Here is an 18,455-nt window from a genome sequence, read left to right on the forward strand (position 1 = left end):
TGGATTTCAGCTTGAGAGGAGGAGAGAACGGGAGCCCGAACGGCCACCACGGCGCGTGGTTATAGAACGAGATCAAAAGGCGCGTGGTCTGCGCGGCGGCCGCCTCCGGTTTATTCACTGCTCTGTTCTGCTGCTGCTGTGTGTGTGTGAGTGAGTGTGTGTGAGTGAGTGTGAGCGTGTTGTGTATGTGTGGTCGGCGCGTGAACCGGCAGAATTAAAGACCAAGCAGGCCAGCGCGAGCCAGCTAGAAAGGCAGGCAGCAGGCAGGCAGCCCACGAGCGCTCAGCTAGCAAACGTTCAGTCACAGTGCGAGAGATGGTCACGTCCACACCGGGGATCCTTCTGCTGCCGATGCTAATATGTCTCCAGCACTGCACTGACGTCCACGGTAAGTCTCGAGTTCCCAGTGTGTGTGTTTGTATTTGTGTGTATGTATGTGTGTGTTTGTGTGTGTTTGTGTGTGTGTGTTCTGAATCACGGCGCGGGGAAACACGGTGAGGTTAGCTAACATTACCGAGCTGTACACCTGTCTTGGCTGCTCCTTGAAGGAATGACCGTGCGTGGCTACACCTTGAGCTAGTCAGCCTTGAGCTTCTTCTGAAATGACGTGTTTTGAAGGGAGCTAAAGCGAGAAATTTTCTGCTTTGTGTGTGCTGTTAAATGTATGTATAAGCAGTGTTCCTCTTTTTAAATTAGTCATTGGTTTATGTCGGATATTTTAGCTCAGTATTTCTCCTTCTGGGAATGAAATGAAAGGGATAAGGGGGGAGGAGAGGCCCGTTTGGTTTCTGTTGCCTGCTGTACAACAACTGCTTGTTCATGGCCAATTAGCCCTGCGGTCAATTAATTTCACCCTGAAAACACGCAGCTCTTACGAATAAACCTCTGCTTCTTGTACTGTACTGGCGTCTTTGCGTGTCCTGATTTCTCATTCACTTCCACTGTGGGATTCTCCTCTGCCATCACTATCACCACCCCCAGCGAGGTGGTAATCTATTTATTTATTCTTGAAGTGGAAGCCGACAGAAGGAGAGAGGCAGAGGGGGGAAAAGAGGTTTCAGTGGATCGCTATGGAGCGATAAAATTGACAACTGGGGTAGCAGCACCGCAGTCAACACTGGTAGGGAGGCAGCAGCAGCTAAGGGCATGGAGGGAGGGAAGTGACTGCGGCCAATTATCGACCACAGGTGATCCCAATATAGGCCTAATTATGAGCAGAGTGGCCAAGGTTAAGTTATTAATACCAACTGGTGGTACTTGTGGAGCAATTTGCAATATGGCTGCATTTAACAGTTTCCATTATCATTAATCTTTCATCTTTTTTTTTTTTTTTTTAGGTTAATCATTATTATTTCAGTCTACACGTTGCCAGAAAATGATTACACAAGTTCTTCATGTTGCTGATTTTGTCCAACCAACAGTTGAAAACTCTTCTAATTAATAACTGTACTAACTGAAGAGTTGTAACTGATAACTACTTAATTTACGTTAATATAAAAAGAAAAGCAAAACATTTGTGCTGAAATGGTCATGAACTAATTTGATAATGAATTAATCTGACTAAAAAGCCTCTAAGATGTGAAGGTTTGTTGCTTTTCTCTGTTTTATGTCATTGTTAATTAAATATATATTTCGGATTTGGACTGCTGGTTGAGGAAACAAAGAAATGTGAAGACATCACCTTGATTTTTTTTTTTTTTTCCTTTTTTTTCTCCTCATTTTCAGTATTTTTCCCCCAGACATTTAGTAGACTAAATGACTAATATGACTAATCTAAAAAACATAATTGCAGCCCTTCAACAAATCCTCGGATTTGAGAATCTGGAACCAGCAAATCCTTGGCATTTTAGTTTGATTACTTGTTTGAGTCATTTATCCAAGTATTTAAATTATTTCTTGATCAACAAATCCTATCAGCACTAATTCACATTTTTATACTTTTAACACCGCTGACTACCAAACACTACTCTATTTAGTAAAGCTCATTAAATATCATGTCAGCCTGTCATGTTGCTGAGTAATCCTGATCCAAGATACTATGTATTTATCACTAATCAAAAAAGACATGGTTTGTATTACTGAAGAGATCTTTATTGGGCGTTTGGTTACTTTGCACTCTACTAACGTAGTTTTTTCCCCCCCAATTTATGGGTAGTTAAAAGTATTGACTACAATCCAATGAGTTTGTATTTTCAAGGTTCCCGTAACCAATTTTAAGAGCTGTTCAATAACTGAAATATCAGAATTCAGGGAGATAGAAATGCAGGACCCTGATGGTCCTGGGTCAGGGCTAGCTGCTGACATTGTGGAGGCTCCTTTTTTAGCCACAGGTCCATTAAATATATACATAACTTTTGGCACCATTTTAATGCAGTTACTAATCATTCCAACAGTGGTTTGCACACAGGCTAAAAACAGCTCAGAGAGGCAGAGTGAGCCGTGTTTGGCTGCTTCTGTCTTGCACAGATTTCAGTCTCTTGAATTCCCACCTACCGTGGAAAATGGCCTTTGGGGGAAACAGTGAAAACTAGTGCTAGTAATGTGCACACACTCCTCATAGCATACACCCACCAACTCCTCCACCCCCTCCTTATTCTCAGCTCCAAACCCAAACACACATGTACGCACACACACAGATTGAGATTGTATGAGCCTATTTGAACAAGACGTCACGCAAATTAGATAACGGCTAGAGCACCAGCAGCAGCAACACTGGCCTGATTAAAATGGATGTATTTTCCCTCCATGGTTACTGTGATACCATGCTAGACCCAGATCCTCAGCTATATGAGAGGGGGGGGGGGGGGGGGCTGTGTGGGGGTGCGCTTGGTTCTTGAAGTGGGCGGGGTGGTGGACAGGAGGAGGAGGAGGATTACACTGCAGCCGTTTCTGTTACTGGGGAAAATTGCATTACCATGACCTCCAGTGTGACAGCATTTATATAAAGCACAATGATCTCCTATTTTTGGAGGGAGACATTTCAGTGCAGCTCAACGCCTGTTGAATCTTTCAAACCCACAGGGAGTCCTAGCAGGTGAATGATTATAATGTGAAGTGATCTGTAATTTCAAGCTCATGCCTTCAATTAATACCTGTATCAAGATACTTAGATCTTTAAAGGGGACCTATTATACTTCTCCTTATTTTCAGTCATTCATATATTTAAAAAAATTTTATTCATTGTCAGATGTTCATATTAAACATGGCCAAAGTGTCAAATAATGTAAATATATTTAGAAGAACATCTGCGTGCATAACAGTGACCCAAAAATGTATTACTGAGTAGTAGGGAAAGTTGTTATCAGAAGGAATAAAATGGTATAAGGAAAAAGGTTGTAATATTGTGGGTTTAAGCATTTGTGAAATATTGTGAAAAACTATGACTGCATACCCTGGGCAAGGAAGAAATTGGAGCCAAAGCAGACCCAAACATCCTCCTGTAAAGTATACAAAACTGAACTAGGGTAGCTATTGTCTGTTTTTTATGTGGTAGAATTCACCAAATTACTTTTAGTGTATATTTTTGAGGTTTGAACTTTTCAAATGGTGCACTGCAACCACAAGAGAAATATTGCTTCTTCTAGCTCTCCAAAACCGGTTTGTGTTCTCATTTAGTCATCGTAAAGTAATCTTGCAATAGTTCATGCAAAACATAAACAAAAAAAGGCACAGAACACTTTTGAAGTGGTAGAGGTAGTGACATTTATTAACTTTAACAATACTAAGGTGGTAAAAGCTTCCTCTGCCCTTGTTCTCTGGCAGCAGTGTAGTTTGGAGAGTTCAGGCTTTAAATGTCAGCTAAAAATTGAGTGTGACACTGCAGGGAAAAGGAGAGTGTACTTGTACAGTGTTGTATACTTCAGGTTACATTTGAGGTCTGTTATTGTGCTGATTGGATCAAAATGCAGGGTTGTGCAGTTTTCTAGACATCACGTCAATGAGCCTTCCTAGAGACGCTGGAGTAGTAACCCAAGAGCAATACACCCTTCAAGAAATAAACTTGAGTACACAGTTGGTCGATAGGTTGTAAATGTTACTGTATAATTCATGCACTTTTTAAATCTAGACAACATGTTAGTAAATTTTAAATAAAATCTGCTCAGTGTCTGGGCCCCTACTCTCAAGCTTCAGATAGCTTATCAGGGTTTCCCCATTTCACATATCTCCATTATGTCTTCTATGATTGCACTTGTATTTTAACTGATTTGTGAAGAAACTGAACTGAGCAGTAATAGAACAGTTCAAGGACCATGCAAGTGCTTTTGTGTCTTGCAACCTATTCACTCTATCTCACACTTAATGTACATTACAGCAAACCATGCTGTTATAGACGTCTAGAGGTATTTTTCCCACAGGCATCAATTTAGTACAGTGCTTCCCCTAGAAAATAGGTTACAGGAGGTGGGAAGGTCTCTCTGAGGTCCAAAATTACATTATTGTCACATTAGATAATACCGAACAGACGTTTGAAATCAATCTCCTCTTAATCTGTATTGCCATTCAACGATAATGTAACTCTGGCAAAAATTAAAGCAGAATTGATGTTGACTGTGATGGATTATACTGCGTAATCAGGTTACAACACCCCGCTCAATTGTTTTTGCATTCTAAAGAAACAAGACTGTCTGGAAATGTTGTAAAAATACATCCAAAAATCTAAAAATGTACAGCATGCATTAGGGATGTCCCTATCATTTTTTTTCTGGCTTCTGTTGTGATCCGAGTTGAATATCTGCGATCACCAAGTCCAATCCATTACTTATATTTACATAAAAGAAGATATGCAAAGCTGATTTAATATAAACCTTGCACATTGAAATAACGTGTAGCCCCCTGACTTTGGGACACATTTTCCACCAGCTACTTAATCCAAATACCAAAGGTCCTGATTCACAACTGTTAAATTGATCAGCCTAAATTATTGATGTAATATGAATGACAGTTCAAGTGTACAATGTGACTCCTGAAATTGATGTGACATGATCTACTAGAGAGAGGACGTGTCACTCATTGGTTGTTGGAAGCACAGTCCACTCACAATTGAACAGTGTAACAGAGTGGAGATTCTTCCGTCACAAATGATCTTTGCAGCACAGACAGTTGCTTGCAGAGAGCACACATACTCAACAGTAGAAGTTAAATTTTTGCATGTTGTCAAGTTATACACAAAATTGGCTTTAATTAGCAATCGTTGTTATGATCTGCTACTGTCGATGTTTGTCATTCTAAGCGGTGAAAGCAACGGTCAGTGCTGGCTAAATGAGGAACTGCTGGCTGAATGTTTTGTATGCTGCTACTCTTTGCTAATGAGTTAGAGTTAGAGTTGTAGTCGGTGTTTAGTGAATCTTTGTTTTGCCAACCTGGATGCCAGAATTCAGTTACTTGCAAAATTGCACACTAATTTTTACTCTTGTACACAAGCGAAATGCCTGCACTGTAGACTGTTGGAAAAGACAAGGACAGCCATGCTACAACTCTGGCAGGCTGAAGTGGACAAAACAGAGTATAGTAATGAAAGGATTGGCATTTGATCTGCTTTATTGTAGCTGATGCCTGGATCTGCCCCCATACCGATCCTTAGGAGTGATGTGGGACAGCACTAGCACGTATTCAAAAATGCTCATCAAAATTGTAAAAGTATAGATGATTTTGATTAAAGGAAACATACAAACTTTTCAAGAGAAATGTCAGGAATTGGACACATATCCAGTAATTTTAAATCTACTTGTAACCATGAAGCACCTTATTTACTGGGTGTATTTCAGAAGTACAACACGTACTTCACTTTTAGTGTTTATTACTCAATATTTGAGAGTACTTGAATGTCTATCATCTATGTCTATTGTTGTTTAGAACTTCAACAGTTTGAAGTTGGTAATCAAAAGTTTTCCAACTTTGCTAAATCTGTCAAGTACTGAAAGCTGGCATTGAATATCTGGTCATACTTGGAATCTTGTTCATTTATTCTTTGGTCAGAACTAAATCAGAATTTCAAAGTCAGTTTATTATTGTATGACTCCTTGTGTTTAGACATTTAACTTTTGAGAACGTTGGCATCTTTAGTTAAATGAAACATTTTTTTGTTGTATAACAACTTTTATGTGTTGTACAACAAGATACCTTATAAAGTATCTATCGTTTTGGTATTGGTACAGAAATAGTATTGAAACTTTCAAGCAACAGCCAGCCCAACCCGCAGCTCCATAGCTGTCCTTGTAAATTACAAAAACAAACATGGGTGAACTTGATGGCTGGTTTGGAGACTCAGCAAAATGAACGGGCAAAAAAGCTGACTGATGTTTGTTTCATCTGACAACCCTGCTGTGCCTTTAAGATACTTCTCTGGTTCATGTAGTGATTTGTTTTTGATCAACACAGGTCTAAGTCACTGGGTGCCTCAGGCTCTCTTATTATGATCTCCCTCTCTCCGTCTAGCTCCATCAACATTAAACGTGCGTCAGCAGTAAGCAGTAGGTAAGGCTGATGTGATGAGTCAGGACTTTTACTGTTGATGTGAACTGTTTCCCCTCATGTAAAGACTGGCTTTTTCTAATAATTTTAGAGTTTTTGGTTTTGGAGTCAGTAGTTTGAAAGTAAAATATATCAAATGACACACCATTGGTTACACCAATATGACCGTGTAATTTTGTTATGAGTCCAGTACAATACCATGACTGACTGGCTTTATTTACGTATGCCATACATTTAAATGGGATTTTGTCCAAGTATATTGTGATATTGACCGTGGCTGCGTGGCTGCCTTGTGATTGACAAGTTGCTACCACGGTGGTGTGTGAGATGCTATGGTCACTTCTCATCTCTTCTGGCTCAAAAAATCCAAGATAGCAACGGTCAAAATGCCAAACTCAAGGCTTCAAAACGGGAGTCCACAAATGGGTGACATCACGGTGGCTACGTCCGTTATCTTTTACAATATGGGTAAAATTAAAGGACAAGTCCACACTACCTCCAGCATTGGTTTTGTCAGAGCCCCTTTTGTTTAAATGTCAACTGAGCCTCACAATATCAGATAGTATTCTTCTAAAAGAACTCTTGCCAGAGCTTTGAATTTGTGGTCTGATTCTGATTTACCCATATATCATTCCTGAAGAGCTATTTTCTAAAGGGAATGTCACTTTTTCATTGTGACAGATATTTTTTTATTTTGTAAAGCAATAGCTTTATTTTTCCCCCAAGACATTAAGACATTATTCTATCATTACCACAGTGTTTCCCCTCGGCTGACTGCTTGGTCTTGAAGCTGCAGCATTTATTAACTGACACACTATAGCCTGTACAGTGCATTTACTGCCTTATTGACAACTTACTGCTAACCTTTTCCTCTGCTCTGCTCACATTTACCGTGACTTTTCTACCGTTCGCTCAACTGCACACTTGCTGCGCACACACACTGTGCACTACCCTATTCTTTAACAGAGCTACGTTACTCTTACAACAGTAGCTTTCATGTAGGCTAGATGTCCTTTGAAGAACGAGTAGAGGGAGCATGACTCAAAACAATTCCATGGTAACAAAGGTTATTTTTGTGCTCACACAGTGATTGGCAGAAACGGCTGATGCCTATATTTCATTTTAGAGCTTTTATCGGCTGATACCGATGACGTGCCGATGATATTGTGCATCCCTAGTTCTTGTAGCCACATTACCTCTGACTGTGTTATGTCTACAAAACTGCAATAAACCTGGACTAAAAAAAAATAATTTTCTTTTGAGAACATATACCCACGTGATGCCACAGTGGATCTGTGAATGAAACCCCATGTTGCTAAAGCAATTGCAGCTACTGCTTGTGTGAAAATTAGACTGATTAGAGGTTAATTATGTGTAATGTTTGACACTTTGAATGTTGCTTGGATAGAAATATACAGTAAAGGTTCTTATGTGAGTAATTAGTCATGCAAAAGAAGCCAACAGTCAGCCATACATTGCTGATAGTGGACGTGTTCGTGCTACCTACTACAGTGTTGTACCACTGCCATACTATGTCTTTACTTTATGTATACTTGTTACACAATTTGGACCGATTTTAAAAACAAATTGTCAACCAATGACTTATATCCAACCCTAAAAAAGAAAAAGCACAGAGTGTAAAAGTCAATTAAATAAGGCTGCAACTATTATTTTCATGGTTGATTACTCTGTTGACTGTACACTGATACAGTCATTTAAGCTGGGTTTATAGCTGATGCGAGGGGTTAGTGGCAGTCCTTTCATACATCCCTACAGGGTATGTTTTGATTTATAGTTCAGCGTTGGATTTCACCGTTTGGTGGCACCACTACAACATGGGTGTATTGTACATGGTCAGACTGTATTGTGCTGTAATTATATATTTACAATTACATGTAATTACATGAGTGACATCCAGGTACCTTCTGTTTTGCCTTGTACATTTTTAGGTTTAGCCCTGTAACCCCAACATGTACTTACATTTTCTTTAAGAACCGTAGCGCCCCCACTAGGGCAGGGCGATAAAGGCAAAAAAATTTACCACGATATGTTGGTCGATGTATGTTACGATATGAATCAAGTTAATATTTTTGAACTTCCCTTAAACTAAGTTTAAGGTTCCCTTTATCGTAAAAGTCTATTAGGATTTTTCTCTGAGCAGCTTCTTGCCTGCTTAAATTTTATTAAGCTGTAAAGTTATGATTTGGCCACTTTGAGTGACAGGTCGCTAGCTGCTAGGTGGCTTGTTTCAGCAACCAGGCTTAATTCGGCCCAAGCCGAATGAAGCCTTTTTACATGTGATTTGTTTTGGCTCAAATTTTTTGGAGGATTATGGGTTTCTGTTTTTTACTCTTCAGATTTTCATGGGTTGAGTCATTGCATACAAGTGAAATGGAGATCGCTTCTGTTGATCCTCGGGCTGGTTCCCAACGTGTCTGGCACCATGGCCAACTTTGATGTCTCAAAATTACAAGACATAGCAAAATTTTAAATTGCCCCAGTGTGTCTTGAAATTCTAGATCACCGCACAATCATAGCACGGTGCTGGACAAGGCCCAACTTACATCAACAGTGGGATACTCTAATGAAAAGCTTGCAGAACTGTACTTCAATTCAATTAATGTAACATTTTTGTTTGGCAATTATTTTTAAACATTTCAACAAAGTCCTGGAGCATCCTTGAGCTCAACCCACTGCATGCATGGCAGTTAGTCTCACCAAGCACTTTATTTGATTAATTTACTTTAGTCTTTTTTGTTTCAATGAAGGGATTTTATGGTATTTGGATTCTGACTGTAAAGAAAACATTTTGTCATTCCTTGACTCATTTGTGTGTTTCCTCTTTCACCAGGAAATGTCTTGGTCATGGTCAAATTTTTTTCCTCAGTTCAGCATCTTGATGTAAATCAACTTCAGAACAAAAGTCTTGTAGTCAGATGAGTTGGAATACTTTGGGATTATTTTGTAAACAGAGAAAACTTATTAGGAGAATATGGCCGCATGACTCTTGTCTCCAGAATGTGTTTAACATTAGCCACTTTTTCAAACTTATACCAAGCTTACTGGACTATGTAAGTCCATAAGCCCAAGTCCATATGTGACTTTGAGTCTAGTTAAGTGAGCTGTGTGGACTATACGCTTTAATACATTGTTTTCATTTGTCAAATAAGTCAGTGTAGGTGGATCCCCACCACGTGGAAAATGTTAAAAAATATTCTCATACCTAGGTAGAAAGTGTTAAGAATTGTTTTCTATTTTTTTGTGTGTGTCAGATTTCAAGGAAACAAAACCAATTACCAGAACATTACATTATACTTGCAGAAAAATGAGGAAGAAATGAGACCTGTCTTGCCATCTTTGACTCTATATTTAAACTCTTGACCCTGTAGTTCCCTGTCTAGTCCTCTTTGCCCCAACGTTTTGGTCTTGGCAAACTGTTTTCTGTTTTTGTTTCCTGTTTTTAATTGTTGAAATTATTTCCAAACCTCTTCAATGGCTCCACATAAATGTCTTTCCCATTTCAAATATTTGCATAGAATGGGTTTTGTGTTTAATACAGATTATTTTTAGGAAGTGGTGCATTTAGACAACTTGGTTTAACGATATTTGTCTTTCCAGTCGTCTGTTTCTTCAACGTCCATTGACTCAGAATTGTTGCTTAACCGTGTGCAAACAGTAACTCAGAATGCGAGCAACCAGTTATCTATATGTTGTTAAAATAATGTGGGTTAATCAATTAGTTGACCAGCAGAAAATTAATAGAACTAGTTTTGTAATAAAGTAATTTATCTGTCAAGTTCAGTTGCAGCTTTTGCTCATTCGCATAAACATATTAAACCTAATTAGAATAAACTAACTTTTGTTCAGGAAAAAATTAAGGTGATGGAAGATGGCAACTTGCACTTCAGGAACTGATGGTTGACTTTTTAGACTAAACAATTTAGCTAATAGAGAAAAATATCAAAAGCTTGATCAATAATTAAAACCACCATTAGTTTGCAGCTCTAGTTGATGAGGCATGATTAATCCGAATGTGATCACTCTTGATTCAGTACATTGAGTATTTGTGAATTTAGCATTTCATGCAGTTGCAATAAACATTCAGGGTTCAATATATAGAAGACATTAGGGATTGCAGTAAATGTTTTTTCATTAAAAAACTGTCCCTATGAATCATGGGAGAAAATCGTGAGACAATCTCAATTCTGCGTGGAAAGGATTGTGATATTCATTTAGACCACAGTCGTGTAGCAAGATTGTCATCCATCATTAGCTGCAGAGCTGTTGGCTGTTGATGCAAGCAAACAGTAGGCTGGATCACAACAAAAGCAGATAACCGTATGCATGATCTTACAAAAGCAGTATGAACGGTCTTACTGAGGACAAAGGTATTCCAGAGCTGTGGATGTACTAGAAGAAATGTGTTTTCTGTGTCCCTCTCCTCAGTATCTGTCTGTATGTCAGTATTTATTTGTTGGGTGGGTTGATGTGCTCAGTTTGTCCTGATTAAAATGCCGGTAGGTGAGCTGTGATCCATTATGCTTTGATTGTGGTGATTGAAATGGTAATGTGGATGAAAGGTCAGCGTACTCTCTATTGTGTAGCATGACTGTGGTGTAGTAAGTACAGCTGGTGTAGTCTTGGTTGAATGAAAGTCTGCAGGCTGCTGGCACCGACAGCTTTAGATTTACCTCCTCCTGTGCTGTGAAGGTAGCAGGCTCGTATCAGGCATAGCCAAAAAAGAAATGACTTGCAAGGACCTTTCCTGTGAGTTCTATTTTCTGTAGTCTTGTTCAGCATCCCTGTAGATTGTTTGACAGCTTTTGTCAGTTTGAGGTGTTTAAGGAGTAAAAAAATGACCTCACACCATGTGTAGTAAAAATCTATTGAAATCCTCACATTTGAGAAGCAGGAAGCTGTTGGCATTTTAGCTTGAATAAGGACTTGAACAGTTAACAGATTGCTAAAAAGGTTGAATCATTTTAATTCACTACCAAATACAAAATATATTTTAAATGACATATCAGCCTGTCATGTTGCAGATATGATAGAAGTTCCTAACTAACCATAAACTTGATGACTTCTGCACAATTTCATTCATGCAGGTCTGTAGTCATGTGTTGCTGCTTCAGTTAAAGGCCTCAGGTTCAAATCAAAGCAGTGGGAGAGTGTGTCTCTCCTGTAGAGGAATATGTATAGAATTTAGTGGCATCTAACAGTGAGTTTGCAGATTACAACCAACTGAACACCCCTCCCCTCCACCGCCCCTTCCAATCGTGTAGGAGAACCTACGGTGGCTGCAAAACTCGCCCAAAACATGAAAGGTCCTCTCTAACGCCAGTGTTTGGTTTGTCCGTTCAGGGCTACTATAGAAACATGGCGGTGCAACATGGCGGGCTCTGTGGCAGAAGACCTGCTCCCTATGTAGATATAAATGGCTCATTCTAAGTAAATGAAAACACGATTGTTATTTTCAGGTGATTATACACTAATTAAAACATACTTACATATTCCATTTCTGCCAAGTCCATTCTGCTAGATGTCACTAGATTCTACACACTGCACCTTTTAAGTAGCTGCTGACCTACTTAAAACAGTTGACTTAATGGTGATGTAGTGACTAAATCCTGTTTTTTAGAGGCTTTTTCCATGCAAGAAAAAAATTCTGGTGTAAACGTCTACAATGTTCTTGGTCTGAGTGTAATTGGCATAAATACATATTACTTAATGTCAGTCAAATGAAATGTGAAGTACAGTACCAGTCAAAAGTTTGGACACACTTTCTCCATTTAAATGAGTGGGAGAGTGTATCCAAACTTTTGACTGGTACTGTATATTTGAAAACTGTTATACTTCTTTTTTTTTTTTTTTTTTTTTTTTTTTGACAAACCCCTCAAAAGTTTTAACAGGGACACTGAGAAGTAGTTGACCCCTCAGTGGCACAGCCATTCAGCTGGAACTGCAACCTCTTCCAGGCTTCTATCATCACTGTTTGCTCCATTTACCCACCTGGACAGACACGCAGTCCAGACAGAAGTGTGCATCAAGGTCAGACAGTGTTATTTTAAGACCTGGAGTCACTACTACCTCCGGTATGACGGATTGCACTGCAGTGTGCAATCTGTAAAGTAATAGTTTGTAGTATAAAGTCTGGAGATCCTGTTTTTCTTGTGTTGAAGGGAAATCTATTGGGACAGGTTTGTTTCTACTGTTTCATCAGCAGATCAGAACACTTTTTCAGTGTCATTTATTTCTTGATTTTTGGTGGAGGAAATTATCTTTTATTGCAAATACTTAGCTGATTAATCAGATAAGTGTTTGGTCTATAAAAAATCAGAAAGTGCTGAAAACTGCCTATTGTAAGGTCCCTGAGTCCAACAGGATGTCTTCAAATGTTTTGTCCAAACAATAGTTTGAAAGCCAAAGATCCACAGTTTAGTCATTTTAATCAAATACAGCAGGAATACTTCACATTTGAGAGGATGGATTCAACAGATTTTGGGCTGTTTTTCTTGAAAAATAACTTGATAAAAATGATAAATTAGGAGCGTCCCAGTAGCTGAGTGGTTACTGTGCATCCACATAACCGCAACGTTGCTGGTTCAACTCTGGCCAAGGACCCTTGTTGCATGTCATGCAGCAAGGTTTTGGTTGGTGAAATTTCCTACTAGGTTTCTTTCTTCTTGCTGTCTCTCCAGTTTTTGTACATCTCATGTCCTTCAGACTACAGTCAAACAGATGTTACCCTGTAGACGTTTTCAGGGCAGCAAGGTTTAGTTCTTCACTAAAATATTGATGTCCCATCATCTGCAGTTGCAAATGCAAACACAGATGTTCAGCCATCAGCTGTGTGATAGAGTGAGTGAGTGAGTGTGTTTGTGTGTGTGTGTTCAGTGATAGTGTCCATAGAGCTGCACAGATGCCACTGTTTTAGATCAAGAACTGGTACACATAGTGACAAATAAAGCTGGACTGGAGTTCTTAACGGTAATTCCAAAATCTGGTTGCTGTTGTTGTGTGTTAGCAGGAGAGCTCGAGGCTGAATTTTACTTAATGAAAGTGTGGTCATAGGAAAACAAAGAACTGACCTAAGTTCTTACCGTGAATGAAAAGGAAGGGTGTATTGAATCACATCTGCTGTTTACATGATGTACAGTGTTATGATTTGTTGCAAGAAGTGTTGTTACATCCCTGTGAAAGAGGGCAGATGCCAGTGGTTCTGGTTCTCACTAAAAGATATCTTTCATATGACACCATATCTGATTTTCAGCAAAGGGAAAGGGCAGATCCTATTTTGGCACAATTAACCAGTGTGGGGGCACTTTAGAGCTCAGTTCAGATTTGGTCATCACACTTTGGTTTCAAAAAGAGAAAATGTCAAATTGGAGAGAATCAAATCAAAAAGTTCAACTTGTAATACATTCATTCTAAATGTGGACAGTGCACAGGTGTCTAGTTTAAAAATCTGTCATTACTAGTGGCATGCGATAATTGAATTTCACCAAGAATACAAGAATTCAAAACCTTGCTTTGACTTTTGTTCAGTGAAATTTTTTGGTTGTTTGTTTATTTTCCTCAGAGTTCCCAGATGTCTGAACACAAGCAGCAGTACAAGACCTTGTCTTAATAAAATATTCTAAAATTGTCAAAATTGTGATTTAAATCAAACTGTCTGATCAAACAATAAGTAAATGGATGTTGGGACACATTTAGTTGGCCTTTTGGCAGCTGACATTATGCCAGGTCATAGCACTAAAAGCACAGGTGATGAATATTATAGCCTTATAGCGTCATTCCATTTAGACTTGCTAGTTTCCGGTCTGGTCTTGGTGTTGTGCATGGTGGCTAAATGACACATCAAAACTGAATAATACTCTGTACTACAGACATTTCAGTCAATATCAAAATTTCAAGGTTTGATATCTAGCTCTAGACTATTTCTCTGTTGGTCTCTGTTAGTTCCCCCCAAAAATTATGTCCTTAGAGCCCCTGTAAAGCTTTTGAGAAAAACCTGTGCAGGAAGGGTTGACTTTCATTAAAAGAGCAGTTTCATTTAAAAACAAAACAAAACAAAACAAAACAAAACAAACTCTGACAAATTAAAAGCGTTTAAAAATGGAGAATGCAAACGGTATTTCTATTAAAAGAGGAATTCTTGACTGTTGTACTGATTAAATTAGTGCTGTTGACATGTACATTACACTGAATTTATCAAGACAACAGGTAAACGCATCAAGAGTTTATATTAATGGCAAACTGCATCAATGGCAAATTAAATTGAGATTGAATTAGAAATGAAGGCCTGACACTGATCTACAGTAAGCCTGTTTCAAGTGACTTTGCAGTTAAAGGTAAACAAAGGCCAAGGCCACTGAGAATTTACTTGTTACACTTCAGGTACAGTTGTTTTAAAATGTGAAGTGAGTTTGTCAGGAGGCAAGGAGAAATGAACATTCTGTGAAAATCCAACATGTGGAGCTGGCATATCTCCACTGTAGCTGAGGTCTGCTCTGAGTGCCAGCTAGTTGTCTAAATAATTTGTTATGAATTTGCAGCACTGCAGGGAACCCTGCTAGGACAAAACAAAGGGCTAATTACATCTAAATAAGGAATAAATGATCATTATGAAAACATTTGGGGCTATAATGACTTCAATTTTTCATCATACGCCCTCTGTGTCTGTCTTTCTCTGTAGGAACTAAGACAGAATGTGAGACTAACCAGTTTCAGTGTGGAAACGGTCGCTGCATCCCGTCTGTCTGGCAGTGTGACGGAGACGAGGACTGCACAGACGGCAGCGACGAGAACTCCTGTGGTAAGAAAATAAACACACTGCTGTCACACAACACACACAAAGTCTGAGCACAGAGAGCTACACCAATGGTACACTATACTGCCAACAGCATGAGTGCCAGTATGGAGGACCACTTGACACATACACAAATAATAGTGTTCAATTAAAGTTGTCAGTAAGTGAATAATCAGAGGAGGATTGTTTCCAAATACAGCTTGCTGTAACACACTAATTACTGTCTGTACTTCAGACAGAGTTGCTGTAAAACATTCAGGCCTGTGTGTTCTGGCAAGTGACCAGACTGTTCATACTCACTTAAAGGTGATGTTTCTCTTGTTGGTATTTCCCCCAACACATCAATTCACTAGTATTTATATACTTGTGTGGGTATTATGCTATTTCCAGCGCTCCTGTGCAGTATGTGGGCTGGAAATTATATTTACACTGTTAATGTAGCCTTTTAAGGAGTTTTGGCGAATGGATGACAATCCATCTTGGTCACAATTAAGTTTTTTTTTCTGTCAAAATGTAGCCTAAATGAAGTTGCAAATGGTGTTTGAGTTGTAGGGCAACAGGGCAATTAACTTTTCATTTTAGTAAGACTTGTGCCAGTATTTTTTTTTTTTTCTTTTTGCTGTTACTGGCTCAGGCACTAAATTTGGTTGCTGCCAAACATTACAGAAGTTGGTGTTTAATTTTGAAGCCCATTTTCCTTACCAGCAACTTTGCTATTTAGCCAAAACAAATTCCTCCTTCACCTCACTTTAACTCCTGATCTGTATTCATGCATATGGCTCACAGTGTAACTCAGTGCTAAATGATACTCAATGATAAATACTGCTGCAGTTGGCTGTGACTGAGTCTGGAGGAAGGCAAATGAATTACTGTATTTGGTAGTTAATCTGGATTTCCTTCACCTAATTTTAGTCTATGAATTGTCAGTTATCACAAATGCCTATCACAAGTTACAACAGCAAAATGATGTGTTTTAAATTGCTTATTTTCATTGACAATCAGTTAACACTGTTTTTTTGGCTGACTGTCTGTACGTGCATTTTAATGCACACTGAGTTTACTTGTAATAAAAATGTGTTTTTAAATGATATTGCTTTGCCTTATGACATGAAGAAAAGCAAAGAAATTTCATATTCAGGAAGGTGTAACAAGTAAATGTAACTCAACAGTTAGTTTGCAATAGTGTCTCTGTTGGCAAGTTATGTAATGGTAAAACTGTTCTTTCAATGTTGGAATTTGATTAAATAGCCAGTTGGACTCTTTCTTCACTACCTCTCCAAGGAACAGGCTTTTGTTGTGACTGGCAGGACTCTACAAAGGTGAAGCTGCAACAAAAATACAAATAAGATCACATAAGAATAATTGATTATGCCTCCTATTACATGTACAGGTAAGCAAACATACCACCTCAGTTACAAATCTAGTACTATAATACTACAACAAATAATAATCATATCTCTATAAACAGAATCTATTCACTGCCAATGCCACAGGAAGAGAACTGAAATAGGATTTCAATAGATTACCCAACTCAAAACATGTGCTAGTCACACACAAGGTGAAAAGACTTCCTGCATGATTTACATCACATCCTGGCAACATAAAAGCTTGGACTTCACAATAAGGTGCCCTGATTTTTATGCCAAAGTTACACCACACTCCCCGCCAGTTACCAAATGTAGCACCAACTCTGAAACAGGTCTCTGGTAAGCCCTGGGAGGTTGGAGGGCTTCCTCAACTACACTGTTCTTGCTTGGTAAGGCCTTCATTACCCTTCCCATGAACCACTCATTTCTTTTGGCTTGTTATCTTTTTTAGCAACACCTCATCTCAGTCTTTGAGATCTGGATGCTTTGAAGAGTACTTGGATATTCTCAGTGCCACTTTGCCAATAATGGGTCTGCTAGTGCTTATATATTCTTACACTGATATTTAAGTGTGTTGCTATTTGAGAAGTCTTCTGGAGGGATTGTAGGCTGTGTAAGCGTAGACTGAGCAAGATCTGAGGAGACTACACTATAAGTGGCCTGGAATTGATTGACAGTAACTTCAGCCATAAACATGCTCAGAACCTCATGAGTGAGATTCCAGATTGGAATAGCATTGAGTCTAGAATGCAGCATGCAGTTCATCCTCACCTGCCTCTCATGTTGGATGCGTGAGGGGGGTTAAAAACACAAGTGCATTTGAGTGAAAAGGTAGTTCTCTACAGTGGTCTCACTAACATGTTCAGGTGCAAGCTTCAAGTCCTAGGCAGTACCACTGACGTTGGTGCCACAGTCTGACTGCAGCTGCTTTGCCAGATCTTGTCGTCAGTGAAGACAGTTATCTTGTCCAGCCTTTGTACTGTACTCTCTTTGACTACTTCAGCTATTTCTGTGGCCAGCACTCTGCAGCACAGACCTAAGATCAAGGGATGGTGAGCAACAGCAGCACCTGTGTTGATTGATGCGTCCAAAAAGACACACACAACTCAATGTTTGATGCCTTTTTGAGAATGAAAAAGGAGTGTAAGGACAAGCAAAATTTAACTTATTTAGCTCCTGCAGCTAGGGTTGGGCTGATGGACGACACTGTTGTCCATCGCTGATCGCTGACAGTCATTGACCACTGAGTCCTCTACCGTTGTAACAGATCTCACCCAGTTTAGATCTCTTAACTGGGTGACTGGGATGATTGTTATCTAGGAAGCATGTTTTTAAAGGTGGTGATTGTCTTAGGAGTGTGACTACACTGAGAGACATTGCCAACAGCGGCTCACCCTCGGTCAAGTCAAATGGAGCATTGTGAGTTTCATTACACTGCTGATGTACCCTATGGACTCTAAGGATGTCCCATCCTAGTAAGAGCAGGATATCTGCTGAAGAATCAAGGGCAGGTATTTCAGCCACTATAGCCCTCTTACAGTTGTGGTAGTATGCTGCTTCTGGAGTTGAGATATCATCTCTGTCAACCATGGGATTACATTCAGAGTTGGGAGGTGGACACTGAGGTTTCCATAGAGTCATTCAACTACATAGCCATGTGCTCTCCTACACATTGTACTGACAACTCCAGCACAAGTTTCCAGCGATATAGCTCTGCTGTTCCTTGGATCTTGAAGACGTTGAAGAACGCTGTCCCAGCTAATGATGCATTACTTTGATCGTCCAAGATCACATACATCTTCCTCCTT

General features: G+C 39.2%; 1 protein-coding gene across 2 annotated transcripts in view; it reads left to right on the forward strand.

Annotated features, from left to right (window-relative positions):
* The first annotated feature begins 71 nt into the window (after nucleotides 1–71).
* The window catches only part of vldlr (very low density lipoprotein receptor), a 73,114-nt gene continuing 54,730 nt past the window's right edge, over nucleotides 72–18,455 (forward strand). Inside the window, exons 1-2 of one of the 2 annotated variants that reach the window (XM_044333300.1) lie at nucleotides 72–388; nucleotides 15,167–15,286. In XM_044333300.1, the coding sequence (XP_044189235.1) occupies nucleotides 316–388; nucleotides 15,167–15,286 (193 nt within the window). In that variant the 5' untranslated portion in view covers nucleotides 72–315. The remainder of the gene's footprint in view (nucleotides 389–15,166; nucleotides 15,287–18,455) is intronic. The other variant, XM_044333301.1, reaches the window with a different exon arrangement.

The sequence above is a fragment of the Thunnus albacares genome, chromosome 18 (assembly GCF_914725855.1).
Source record: "Thunnus albacares chromosome 18, fThuAlb1.1, whole genome shotgun sequence".
Classification (NCBI taxonomy): domain Eukaryota; kingdom Metazoa; phylum Chordata; class Actinopteri; order Scombriformes; family Scombridae; genus Thunnus; species Thunnus albacares.